Source organism: Heptranchias perlo, unplaced genomic scaffold (assembly GCF_035084215.1).
Source record: "Heptranchias perlo isolate sHepPer1 unplaced genomic scaffold, sHepPer1.hap1 HAP1_SCAFFOLD_1100, whole genome shotgun sequence".
Classification (NCBI taxonomy): domain Eukaryota; kingdom Metazoa; phylum Chordata; class Chondrichthyes; order Hexanchiformes; family Hexanchidae; genus Heptranchias; species Heptranchias perlo.
In genome coordinates this window covers 45,001-58,623 of record NW_027138321.1, presented here as the reverse complement: position 1 = coordinate 58,623, position 13,623 = coordinate 45,001, and the positions used below count along the sequence as shown (strand labels likewise).

Genomic DNA, 13,623 nt, shown 5'->3' with positions numbered 1-13,623 from the left:
TAGGGTGGTGGGGAGAGGGTGAGGGGGAGGAGGAGGGTGTTGGGGACAGGATGAGGGGGAGGAGGAGGGTGGTGGGGAGAGGGTGAGGGGAGGAGGAGGGTGGTGGGGAGAGAGGAGGTGGAGGGTGGTGGTGGTGGGGAGAGGAGGAGGAGGAGGAGGGTGGTGGTGGGGAGAGGAGGAGGAGGAGGGTGGTGGGGACAGGGTGAGGGGGAGGAGGAGGGTGGTGGGGAGAGGGTGAGGGGGAGGAGGAGGGTGGTGGGGAGAGGAGGTGGAGGGTGGTGGTGGTGGGGAGAGGAGGAGGAGGAGGAGGGTGGTGGGGAGAGGGTGAGGGGGGGAGAGGAGGAGGAGGAGGAGGGTGGTGGGTAGAGGGTGAGGGGGGAGAGGAGGAGGAGGAGGAGGAGGGTGGTGGGTGGTGGGGGACACTGCAGGTTTGTCTCTCTGGATGGATGGGCCTAAGATGCGCTGAATTACTTTGGTAGTCTGTGTTTATCTTGTGATCTCTGTCGCTCGGTCCCAGTACCCACATCCTCCCGAGGGCAATGATAAGCTTGTCTGCTCTCCGTATGCCTCCCAGTGGGCAAGGCAGGAGTTGCTTGAATGGAGGGTGGTGAGCAGGTTGCAACTGCAGTACATTGGGACCAAATGGAGAGGGGGAGAAAAAGGAATTTTGACGTGTCGGTTGCGGGGGCGGGGGGTTGGAAGAGGTCGGGACTGTGCAGACCCGGGGAATCCCAATGTAGATCGTGCTGCTTTGGACAGCGCTGAATAATACTAAGTGAGCCCATCGTGCTGACCGATCTGCAGCGTGCCATAAATTTTACTTGCATTGATACGACGCCTCTCATGACATCAGGGACGTCCCAAAGCGTTTCACAGCCAATTTTGAGGAGGGAGCATGATCCAGACCGACACTCCCAGTACTGAGGGAGCGCTGCACTGTCGGAGGGTCAGTACTGAGGGGAGCGCTGCACTGTCGGAGGGTCAGTACTGAGGGAGCGCTTGCCCTGTCGGAGGGTCAGTACTGAGGGAGCGCCGCCCTGTTTGAGGGTCAGTACTGAGGGAGCGCCGCACTGTTTGAGGGTCAGTACTGAGGGGAGCGCCGCACTGTCGGAGGGGCAGTACTGAGGGGAGAGTCGCACTGTTGGAGGGGGCAGTACTGAGGGAGCGCCGCACTGTCGGAGGGGGCAGTACTGAGGGAGAGTCGCACTGTCGGGACGGGCAGTACTGAGGGAGCGCCGCACTGTCGGAGGGGTCAGTACCGAGGGGAGCGCCGCACTGTCGGAGGGTCCAGTACCGAGGGAGCGCCGCACTGTCGGAGGGGTCAGTACTGAGGGAGCGCTTGCACTGTCGGGAGGGTCAGTACTGAGGGAGCGCTGCACTGTCGGAGGGTCAGTACTGAGGGAGCGCTGCCCTGTCGGAGGGGTCAGTACTGAGGGAGCGCCGCCCTGTTTGAGGGTCAGTACTGAGGGAGGCGCTGCACTGTCGGAGGGTCAGTACTGAGGAAGCGCTGCACTGTCGGAGGTTCAGTACTGAGGGGAGCGCTGCACTGTCGGAGGGGCAGTACTGAGGGAGCCCCTGTACTGTCGGAGGGTCAGTACTGAGGGAGCGCTGCACTGTCGGAGGGGGCAGTACTGAGGGAGTGCTGCCTTGTTGGAGGGGCAATACTGAGGGAGCGCTGCACTGTCGGAGGGGTCACACTGAGGGAGCGCTTGCACTGTCGGAGGTTCAGTACTGAGGGAGCGCTGCACTGTCGGAGGGTCAGTACTGAGGGAGTTCTCCATTGTCAGAGGTGCCGTCTTTCGGGTGAGACATTAAACCGAGGCCCCGTCTGCCTTCTCGGGTGGACGTAAAAGATCCCACGGCCACTATTCAAAGAGAGTTCTCCCCGGTGTCCTGGGGCCAATATTTATCCCTCAACCAAAATCACTTTAAAACCCCCCCCCCCCCCCCCCCCCCACCCCCCCCCCCCCCCAGATTATCTGGTCATTACCACGTCGCTGTTTGTGGGATCTTGCTGTTCGCAAATTGGCTGCCGCGTCTCCTACATGACAACTGTGACTGCTTCAATAAAGTACTTGATTGGCTGTAAAGCGCTTTGGGACGTCCCGAGGTGCCGTCTGATCTTTCTTATGACCCCACCCCGCCCTCCAATTTGTCTCGACAATCTCATCCTTTATCTACATCTATAGATATAATCTATATATCTGTATATAATATGGAACTGATTAGTAGCTGAGCAGAGTGCAAGAGAATGGTTTTGGGCACCTCACCAGCTCGAGGTCTCCAGTGGAAGTCGATTGGGTTGAAAAAAAAACACTCTGTCACCGTATCTTGACACACCCGGAAAGACAAGTGCGACTTCTCTCTCCTGGGGCGGCGGACCAGCTCTGCTGCGATCAGCTCTGACAGTGGGGCGAGGCTGCCTGCCGAGAAACCCGCGCTTCAGCGCCAGACGGCCGCTCAGAAGCGCGGCCGAGCGTGTCGGGCCGCCCTCGGTGCCGAAAGATGTAACGAGCCAAACGTCTGAGCGGGAGCCCTTTTTCTTTTTCAACGTCGAAGGTAAAAAAGCAGAAGACATGATCTCTCCACGGAAGATTTCGCTGGTGCCTTGGGTAAGACGTCGCAGCTTGTGGGTGATTTTGGTCTCCTGGCCACCCCCCCCCGCCCCTCCCACCTTGGTGCACCCTCTGTAAGTCTGAGCTCATCCAAAACTCTGCTGCCCCGTATCCTGACTCGCACCTCGTCCCGTTCACCCATCACCCCCACCCCCCTCCCGCCCTTGCTCGCTGAACTACATCGGCTCCCGGTCTGGCGACGCCTCGTTTTTTGAAAATTCTCATCCTCCTGTTCAAACCCCTCCATGGCCTCCTCGCACCCCCCTCCCTATCTCTGGCCGCTGCAACCCTCCGAGATCTCTGCGCTCCTCCAATTCTGGCCTCTTGCGCAAACCCTGCTTTTAATTGCTCCACCGTCGGCGGCCGTGCCTTCAGCCGCCTCGGCTCTAAGCTCTGGAATTCCCTCCCTCAACCTCTCCTCCTCTCTCTCTCTCTCTCTCTCTCTCTCCTTAAAACCGACCTCTTTGACTAAATTTTGGTTCTCCTGTCTTAATATCTCTTTATCTGGCTCGGTGTCAATTTTTGTCTGATTTACGCTCCTGCGAAGCGCCTTGGGAACGTTTTTTTACCACGTTAAAGGTGCTGTATAAATGCAGGTGGGTTGTCGTTGCACTGCGCCGAGGGGGAATCCCACAGAACAGCAATGAACCGACTGTCCAGTTGGCCATTTAAAAAAAAAAAATTTGTGGACGGTGTTGGTTGAGGTAAGAATAGTGGCCAGGACACCGGGTCTTTCACGCCGACGCGGACCGACCCCCGTTTCACGTTTGATCTGAAGGGCGGTGCAGCTGTCACTCGGCAGTGGGCTGGGGTGTTGGCTTGAGTCCCTCGGCGGAGCTCGAACCTGCTACCTTCTGACCTGGAAGAGGAAAGACTTGCATTTCACGCCTCCCACCACGTGAGGACGTCTCGAAACGCTTTACAGGCAATTAACCATAGAATTGTACAGCAGAGAAGGAGGACATTCGGCCCATCATGCCTTTGCCGGCTCTTTGAGAGAGCTGTCCAATTAGTCCCGCTCCCCCCTGCCTCTTTCCCCGTAGCCCTGCAAATTTCCCCCCCTTGCAGTACTTATCCAATTCCCTTTGGAAAGTTACTATTGAATCTGGAGGGCATTTTGGAGAGGCAGGGACTGATTGGGGAACAGTCAGCATGGTTTTGTGAGAGGGAAATCATGTCTCACGAATTTGAGTGAGTTTTTTGAAGGGGTAACCAAGAAGATAGATGAGGGCTGTGCAGTAGACGTGGTCTACATGGAATTTAGCAAAGCCTTTGACAAGGTACCGCATGGTAGGTTGTTACGTAAGGTTAAAACTCACGGGATCCAAGGTGAGGTAGCCAATTGGATACAAAATTGGATTGACGATAGAAGACAGAGGGTGGTTGTAGAGGGTTGTTTTTCAAACTGGAGGCCTGTGACCAGCGGTGTGCCTCAGGGATCGGTGCTGGGTCCCGCTGTTATTTGTTATTTATATTAATGGTTTGGATGAGAATTTAGGAGGCATGGATAGTAAGTTTGCAGATGACACCAAGATTGGTGGCATTGTGGACAGTGAAGAAGGTTATCTAGGATTGCAACGGGATCTTGATAAATTGGGCTAGTGGGCCGATGAATGGCAGATGGAGTTTAATTTAGATAAATGTGAGGTGATGCATTTTGGTAGATCGAATCGGGCCAGGGACCTACTCCGTTAATGGTAGGGCGTTGGGGAGAGTTATAGAACAAAGAGATCTAGGAGTACAGGTTCATAGCTCCTTGAAAGTGGAGTCACAGGTGGATAGGGTGATGAAGAAGGCATTCAGCATGCTTGGTTTCATTGGTCAGAACATTGAATACAGGAGTTGGGATGTCTTGTTGAAGTTGTACAAGACATTAGTAAGGCCACACTTGGAATACTGTGTACAGTTCTGGTCACCCTATTATAGAAAGGATATTATTAAACTAGAAAGAGTGCAGAAAAAGATTTACTAGGATGCTACCGGGACTTGATGGTTTGACTTATAGGGAGAGGTTGGATAGACTGAGACTTTTTTCCCTGGAGAGTAGGAGGATTAGGGGTGATCTTATAGAAGTCTATAAAATAATGAGGGGCATAGATAAGGTCGAAAGTCAAAATCTTTTCCCAAAGGTAGAGGAGTCTATAACGAGGGGGCATAGATTTAAGGTGAGAGGGGAGAGATACAAAAGGGTCCAGAGGGGCAATTTTTTCACTCAAAGGGTGATGAGTGTCTGGAACGAGCTGCCAGAGGCAGTAGTAGAGGCGGGTACAATTTTGTCTTTTAAAAAGCATTTGGACAGTTTACATGGGTAAGATGGGTATAGAGGGATATGGGCCAAGTGCAGGCAATTGGGACTAGCTTAGTGGTATAAACTGGGCGACATGGACATGTTGGGCCGAAGGGCCTGTGTCCCATGTTATAAACTTCTATGATTCTATGATTCTGCTTCCACCGCCATTTCAGGCAGCGAATTCCAGACCATAACAACTCGCTGCATAAAAAAGTTCTCCTCGTCTCCCCTCTGGTTCTTTTACCAATTATCTTCAATCTGTATCCTCTGGTTACCGACCCTCCTGCCACTGGAAAGAGTTTCTCCCCATCGACTCTATCAAAACCCCTCATCATTGTGAACGCCTCTATTAAATCTCCCCCTCAACCTTCTCTGCTCTGAGGAGAACAATCCCAGCTTCTCCAGTCTCTCCACATAACTGAGGTCCCTCATCCCTGGTACCGTTCTGGTAAATCTCCGAGAATCGTAGAAAGGTTACAGCACGGAAGGAGGCCATTCGGCCCATCGAGTCCGCGCCGGCTCTACGCAAGAGCAATCCAGCTAGTCCCCACTCCCCCCGCCCTATCCCCGTAGCCCTGCAATTTTTTTTCCTTTCAAGTACTTATCCAGTTCCCTTTTGAAGGCCATGATTGAATCTGCCTCCACCACCCCCTCGAGCAGTGCATTCCAGGTCCTAACCACTCACTGCGTAAAAAAGTTGCCTCAAGTCAGCTTTGGTTCTTTTGCCAATCACCTTAAATCTATGTCCTCTGGTTCTTGACCCTTCCGCCAATGGGAACAGTTTCTCTCTATTTACTCTGTCCAGACCCTTTTATGTTAGCCCGCCAGTCCATTCTCATACTGTCCTCTCTGCCCCTCTTATTTCCTTTTTCACTTCCCCTTTCAACTTTCTATATTCTGCCTGGTTCTCATTTGTGTCATCAACCTGATATCTGTCATACGCCCCTTTTTTCCACTTTATCTTACTCTCTATCTCTTTCGTCATCCAGGGAGCTCTGGCTTTAGTTGCCCTACCTTTCTCCCTCGTGGGAATGTACCCGAACCATCTCCTCTTTAAAAGCCGCCCACTGTTCAATTACCATTTTGCCTGCCAATCTTTGATTCCAATTCACCCGCGCCAGATCCGTTCTCAACCCACTGATATTGGCCCCTCCTCCAATTAAGTATTTTTTACTTTGGAGTGGTCTGTGTCCTTTTCCATAGCAGTTCTAAACTTTATAATACTATGCAGGGTCCTCTGCACCTCTCCAAGGCCTTGACATCCTTCCTAAAGTGTGGTGCCCAGAATTGAACACAATTCTCCAGCTGAGGCCTAACCAGCAATTTATAAAGATTTAGCATAACTTCCTTGCTTTTGTACTCTCTGACTTTATTTATAAAGCCCAGGATCCCATGTGCTTTTTTTTAAACAGCCTTCTCAACTTGTCCTGCCAGCTTCAAAGACTTATGTACATACAACCCCAGGTCTCTCTGTTCTTACACCCGTTTTAAAATTGTACCATTTAGTTTATATTGCCTCTTCAAGGCCAATCCCAGAACAGGTACAAATGATTGTAACTTACTGCCTAACATGTTTTCCTTTTTCTCTCTCTCTCTCTCTGTGTGTCTCTCTCTCTCTGTCTCTCTCTCTCTCTCTCTCTGTGTCTCTCTCTCTCTCTGTCTCTCTCTCTCTTTCTCTCTCTCTGTGTGTCTCTCTCTCTCTCTGTGTGTCTCTCTCTCTCTCTGTGTGTCTCTCTCTCTCTCTGTGTGTCTCTCTCTCTCTCTGTGTGTGTCTCTCTCTCTCTCTGTGTGTCTCTCTCTCTCTCTGTGTGTGTGTCTCTCTCTCTGTGTCTCTCTCTCTCTGTGTGTCTCTCTCTCTCTCTGTGTGTCTCTCTCTCTGTCTCTCTCTCTCTCTCTCTCTCTCTGTGTCTCTCTCTCTCTCTGTCTCTCTCTCTCTTTCTCTCTCTCTGTGTGTGTCTCTCTCTCTCTCTCTCTGTGTCTCTCTCTCTCTCTGTGTGTCTCTCTCTCTCTCTGTGTCTCTCTCTCTCTGTGTGTCTCTCTCTCTCTCTCTCTGTGTGTCTCTCTCTCTCTCTCTGTGTCTCTCTCTCTCTCTGTGTCTCTCTCTCTCTCTGTCTCTCTGTCTCTCTCTCTGTGTCTCCTCTGTCTGTCTGTCTGTCTATCCATCTCTCTCTCTCTGTGTCTATGTCTCTGTCTGTCTGTCTATCTGTCTCTCTCTGTCTGTCTGTCTGTCTGTCTCTCTGCCTCCCTCCCTCTCTTCCCCCAAGGACACCAACTGCCCCCCCGAGCCCCGGTCGGACCAGGCCAGGCCGAGCTCCCCCGTCTACGCCAACCTGAAAGAGATGAAGATGGCGGGGCGGGAGCCTCCGAGCCCCACACAGCCAGCGGTGCAGGTCCTGGACCTGTGGGAGCGACACGTGGACGCGGCCACCGGGCGCAGCTTCTACTTCAACACCGTGACCAAGGAGAAGACGTGGAAACCGCCTCGACGGGCCAGAGGCCAGCTGATGTCCAGGGTGAGGGGCGTCGCTGGGCGTCGTCACATCATCTCCCCCTCTTGTTTTGGGGTTTCGTGACCGTGCGGGAAACAGGCCGTTCGGCCCAACTGATGGATGCCGGCGTTTATCACGGAATCGTAGACCGACCACAGCGCAGGAGGAGGCCGCTCGGCCCATCGTGCCTGTGCCGGCCCTTTGAAAGAGATATCCAATTAGTCCCGCGCCCACCCCCCCCACCCCCCCCCCACCGTTCTTTCCCGCAATACCCGTGTGTCTTCTTAAACAGTCGTAGACGCGTGGAGTCGTAGCGTTTTAAAGTAAATCGTAGAAGCAGAGAATTGTTTAGCACAGAAAGAGGCCATTCGGCCCATCGTGCCTGTGTCAGCTCTTTGAAAGAGCTGTCCAATTAGTCCCACTCCCCCTGCTCTTTCCCCTTCAAGTATTTATCCAATTCCCTTTTGAATCTGCTCCCACCGCCCTTTCAGGCAGCGCGTTCCAGATCATAACAACTCGCTGCGTAAAAAAACATTCTCCTCACCTCCCCTCTCTGGTTCTTTTGCCAGTTATCTTAAATCTGTGTCCTCTGGTTACCGACCCTCCTGTCACTGGAAACAGTCTCTCCCTATCTACTCTATCAAAACACCTCATAATTTTGAACACCTCTATTAAATCTCCCCCTTAACCTTCTCTGCTCTAAGGAGAACAATCCCAGCTTCTCCAGTCTCTCCACATAACTGAGGTCCCTCATCCCTGGTACCGTTCTGGTAAATCTCCCCCTGCACCCTCTCCAAGGCCTTGACATCCTTCCTAAAGTGCGGTGCCCAGAATTGGACACAATACTCCAGCTGGGGCCTAACCAGTGATTTGTAAAAGTTTAGCATAACTTCCTTGCTTTTATACTCTATTTATAAAGCCCAGGATCCCATATGCTTTTTTAACAGCCCTATTAACTTGCCCTGCTGACTTCAAAGATTTGTGTACATACACCCCCAGATCTCTCTGTTCCTGCAGCCCCTTTAAAATTAGTTTATATTGTATTTCCTTATTCTTCCTTCCAATATGAATCACTTCACGCTTCTCTGTGTTAAATTGCATCTGCCATGTGCCTGTCCATTTCGCCAGTCTGTCCATGTCCTCCTGAAGTCTGTTACTATCCTCCTCGCTCTTTACTACATTTCTGAGTTTTGTGTCACCTGCAGACTTTGAAATTATGCCCTGTATACCCAAGTCCAGGTCACTAATATATATCAAAAAGAGCAGTGGTCCCAGTACCGACCCCTGGGGAACACGACTGTATACTTCCCTCCAGTCTGAAAAACGACCGTTCACCATTACTCTCTGCCTTCTGTCCCTTAGCCAATTTTGTATCCACACTATCACGGGTTAAAATAGGATATTGTCATTTATCCCTATTGCCCTTAAGTGGAGGTTTTTTTTGGTGTTGTTGTTTGAGGGATAAATATTGGCCGGGACACGGGGAGAGCTCCCCCTGCTCTTCTTCGAAATAGTGGCCGTGGGATCTATTCCGTCCACCGGGGCCTCGGTTTAATGTCTCATCTGAAAGTCGGCCCCTCCGACAGTGCAGCGCTCCCTCGGTACTGCCCCTCCGACAGTGCAGCGCACCCTCGGTACTGCCCCTCCGACAGTGCAGCGCTCCCTCGGTACTGCCCCTCCGACAGTGCAGCGCTCCCTCGGTACTGCCCCTCCGACAGTGCAGCGCTCCCTCGGTACTGCCCCTCCGACAGTGCAGCGCTCCCTCGGTACTGCCCCTCCGACAGTGCGGCGCTCCCTCAGTACTGGCCCTCCGACAGTGCAGCGCTCCCTCGGTACTGGCCCTCCGACAGTGCAGCGCTCCCTCGGTACTGGCCCTCCGACAGTGCAGCGCTCCCTCGGTACTGGCCCTCCGACAGTGCAGCGCTCCCTCGGTACTGACCCTCCGACAGTGCGGCGCTCCCTCGGTACTGCCCCTCCGACAGTGCGGCGCTCCCTCGGTACTGGCCCTCCGACAGTGCAGCGCTCCCTCGGTACTGGCCCTCCGACAGTGCAGCGCTCCCTCGGTACTGGCCCTCCGACAGTGCAGCGCTCCCTCGGTACTGGCCCTCCGACAGTGCAGCGCTCCCTCGGTACTGACCCTCCGACAGTGCGGCGCTCCCTCAGTACTGGCCCTCCGACAGTGCAGGCTCTCTCGGCACTGCCACCTCCGACAGTGCAGCGCTCCCTCAGTACTGGCCCTCCGACAGTGCAGGCTCTCTCGGTACTGCCCCTCCGACAGTGCAGCGCTCCCTCAGTACTGACCCTCCGACAGTTCGGCGCTCCCTCAGTACCGACCCTCCGACGGCGCGGCGCTCCCTCAGTACCGACCCTCCGACGGCGCGGCGCTCCCTCAGTACCGCCCCTCCGACGGCGCGGCGCTCCCTCAGTACCGCCCCTCCGACGGCGCGGCGCTCCCTCAGTACCGCCCCTCCGACGGCGCGGCGCTCCCTCAGTACCGCCCCTCCGACGGCGCGGCGCTCCCTCAGTACCGCCCCTCCGACGGCGCGGCGCTCCCTCAGTACCGCCCCTCCGACGGCGCGGCGCTCCCTCAGTACCGCCCCTCCGACGGCGCGGCGCTCCCTCAGTACCGCCCCTCCGACGGCGCGGCGCTCCCTCAGTACCGCCCCTCCGACGGCGCGGCGATCCCTCAGTACCGCCCCTCCGACGGCGCGGCGCTCCCTCAGTACCGCCCCTCCGACGGCGCGGCGCTCCCTCAGTACCGCCCCTCCGACGGCGCGGCGCTCCCTCAGTACCGCCCCTCCGACGGCGCGGCGCTCCCTCAGTACCGCCCCTCCGACGGCGCGGCGCTCCCTCAGTACCGCCCCTCCGACGGCGCGGCGCTCCCTCAGTACCGCCCCTCCGACGGCGCGGCGCTCCCTCAGTACCGCCCCTCCGACGGCGCGGCGCTCCCTCAACACTGGCACTGGGAGTCTCGGCCCGGATTTTGTGAAACCTGAAGCCACGGCCTCCCGACTCGGAGGCGAGAAAGCTGCCCGCTGGGCCACGGCGGGGTTGGGCGGGTCGGGGGGGAGGAAGCTGCCCTTTGGACGACAATTATTGCTTGAGCCTCTGCCAGAAATCGTCCGGTTAACAAGGAACAGGCAAGAAGGAAGTGATTTAGAGAAGTGCCTCCCCAGTAACTCCCTTCCCCCACCCCGGCCCCACACACACACACACACACACACACACACGCCTCGTCCGCCCTGACTATTTGATCTCTTCCCCCGTTGATTTTTAAAAAAATTTATATCGTTCTGCAGTCCTCCACACCGCCGCCAGACTACCCTTTCGCCCGGAGGGGCCAAGGAACCTCCCCAACCTCCTACCGTCGCTCCGCGGGACCGGGCCAGGACGAGAAGAGCTGGGGCGTCTCGCAGGTAACTGCAGCAGTGGTGGCTTTGCACTGGGCCGGGGGGAGGGGAGGGGAAAGTCGCCTGCAGGCGGTCGGGCGATTCGAGAGGGTGGGCTGGAAGTGGCGGGGAGGAGTTGGGGGAGGTGGCTGGGAGGTGGGGGAGTTTGAGGAAGCCGCCTCCGGCACTCTGCCTCTCGACCTGCCCCGCTCCCGTCGCGTTTCTGTGACCCACCCAGGTAGGCTCGTGCTGGATTTTCGCCGCCGACTTTGAGGCGTGTCGCTCGGGCCGGTTCACCGGAACGCAAGGCGCCCTGAAACCTGCAGCTTCCCCCTTTCTCGTTTTTTCCCCCTCCCCCCCCCCACCCCGCCAAAACCCCGGTAAAAGGGTAGGCGGAGGGAAGGGACCTGACGCTGCAGAGTTGGGCCGAAGCGGAGAGCGTCTCTCCGCCCGCGCCCCCGTGCCCCCCCCTCCCCCAGGTGCGAGCCTCTGACGAATGCAGCTCTCCAGAGTTCCCACTGCGCGTTGCAGCAGAGCGCTGTCGGCACCGGGGAGCACAGCCCGCCCGCGTTCGTGGAACCACGCAACACAGAAGGAGGCCGTTTGGCCCATCGTGCCCGTGCCGGCTCTTTGAAAGAGCGATCCAATTAGTCCCACTCCCCGCAGCTCTGCACATTATTCTCCTTCAAGTATTTATCCAGTTCCCCTTTTGAAAGTTACTATTGAACCTGCTCCCACCGCCCTTTCAGGCAGCGCGTTCCAGATCATCACAACCCGCTGCGTAAAAATCATTTCTCCTCGCCTTCCCCCCCCCCCCTCTCTGGCTCTTTTGCCAATTATCTTAAATCTGCGTCCTCTGTTACCGACCCTCCTGGCCGGTGGAAACGGTTTCCCCAGCACTCCCCTCACGTACAAGAGCGCAAGAGTTGAATTATTTTGCCTGACCCGTTCATTTCCGTAAAGGCTGTGGGAAGCAAGCAAGCACGGCAGGTGAGTTCCTTGCTTTTCTGCTTCTTTTAACGGCCTGCTCGGAACATAATTCAAAAGCAGAGAAGTTATTTTAAACTTGGACAGATCCGCGGTTGGACTGCACTTGGAGTACTGTGCACAGTTCTGGTCTCTCTATATCACAAAAAGGATATAGAGGCACTGCGGAAGGTGCAAAGAAAAGATTTACAAGAACTGAGAGGTTATAACTATCAGGAAAGGCTGAACAGGCTGGGGGCTCTTTACTCGAGAAAAGAGAAGGCTGAGGGGTGACCCTGATAGAGGTCTTTAAAATCATGAAAGGGGTTTGATAGGGTAGACGGAGAGATGATGTTTCCACTTGTGGGGGAGACCAGAACTAGAGGCCATAAATATAAGATCGTCACCAATAAATCCAATGGGGAATTCAGGAGAAACTTCTTTACCCAGAGAGTGGTGAGAATGTGGAACTCACTCCCACATGGAGTGGTTGAGGGGAATAGCGGAGATGGATTTAAGGGGAAGCTGGATAAGAGGGAGAAAGGGATAGAAGGATATGGTGATAGGGTGAGATGAAGAAGGGAGGGAGGAGGCTCGTGTGGAGCATAAACACCAGCACGGACCAGTTGGGCCGAATGGCCTGTTCCTGCGCTTTAAATTCTATGTAAAATCAGCCAGGGTTCCTGAGCCCGATTGGGTGAGTGATGAGGAACAGGAGCCCTGCCTGATTTCCTTTTTTTTCCCCTACCCTAGCCCAGAGTTGCACCCCCCCGCCTGCCTGCCCGCCCGGCCCCCCTCTGTTTAAATTCAACATCTGGTATTAGAGTGCCCATTAATGCTGCCATGGAGTAGCTGCCTGGCACGTGGTTTGTAGATCTCAGCCGGGCTCTCTCTCTCTCTGTGTCTCTGTCTGTGTGTGTGTGTGTGTGTGTGTGTGTGTGTCTCTCTCTCTCTCTCTCTCTGTGTCTCTCTCCCTCTCTTTCTCTGTGTGTGTCTCTCTCTGTCTCTGTCTCTCTCTGTCTCTCTGTGTGTGTCTCTCTCCCTCTCTCTGTCTCCCTGTCTCTCTCTCTCTGTCTCTCTCCCCATGTGTCTGTCTGTCTGTCTCTCTCTCTCTCTTTCTGTGTGTGTGTGTCTCTCTCTCTTTCTGTGTGTGTGTCTCGCTCTCTCTTTCTGTGTGTGTGTCTCTCTGTGTGTCTGTGTGTGTGTGTGTGTGTCTCTCTCTCTCTTTCTGTGTGTCTCTCTCTCTTTCTGTGTGTCTCTCTCTCTTTCTGTGTGTCTCTCTCTCTTTCTGTGTGTCTCTCTCTCTTTCTGTGTGTCTCTCTCTCTTTCTGTGTGTCTCTCTCTCTTTCTTTCTGTGTCTCTCTCTCTCCCTCTCTTTCTGTGTGTGTCTCTCTCTCTCCCTCTCTTTCTGTGTGTGTGTCTCTCTCTCTCTCTCTTTCTGTGTGTGTGTCTCTTTCTCTCTCTCTCTTTCTGTGTGTGTGTCTCTCTCTCCCTCTCTTTCTGTGTGTGTGTCTCTCTCTCTCTTTCTGTGTGTGTGTCTCTTTCTCTCTCTCTCTTTCTGTGTGTGTGTCTCTCTCTCTTTCTGTGTGTGTATCTCTCTCTCTATTTCTGTGTGTGTGTCTCTCTCTTTCTGTGTGTGTGTCTCTCTCTTTCTGTGTGTGTGTCTCTCTCTCTCTCTCTCTCTGTGTCTCTCTCTCTCGCTTTCTCTCGCTCTCTCTCTCTCTATTTCTGTGTGTGTGTCTCTCTCCCTCTCTGTGTGTGTGTGTGTGTGTCTCTCTCTCCCTCTCTCTCTTTCTGTGTGTGTGTCTCTCTCTCTATTTCTGTGTGTGTGTCTCTCTCTTTCTGTGTGTGTCTCTCTCTCTTTCTGTGTGTGT

The 13,623-nt window shown here is 54.7% G+C and overlaps 1 protein-coding gene across 1 annotated transcript in view; it reads left to right on the top strand.

Moving 5' to 3' along the window:
• The first annotated feature begins 2,318 nt into the window (after nucleotides 1-2,318).
• The window catches only part of LOC137307761 (rho GTPase-activating protein 15-like), a 50,442-nt gene continuing 39,137 nt past the window's right edge, over nucleotides 2,319-13,623 (top strand). Inside the window, exons 1-3 of the mRNA XM_067976907.1 lie at nucleotides 2,319-2,612; nucleotides 7,170-7,418; nucleotides 10,694-10,810. Coding sequence (XP_067833008.1) covers nucleotides 2,577-2,612; nucleotides 7,170-7,418; nucleotides 10,694-10,810 — 402 coding nt within the window. The 5' untranslated portion in view covers nucleotides 2,319-2,576. The remainder of the gene's footprint in view (nucleotides 2,613-7,169; nucleotides 7,419-10,693; nucleotides 10,811-13,623) is intronic.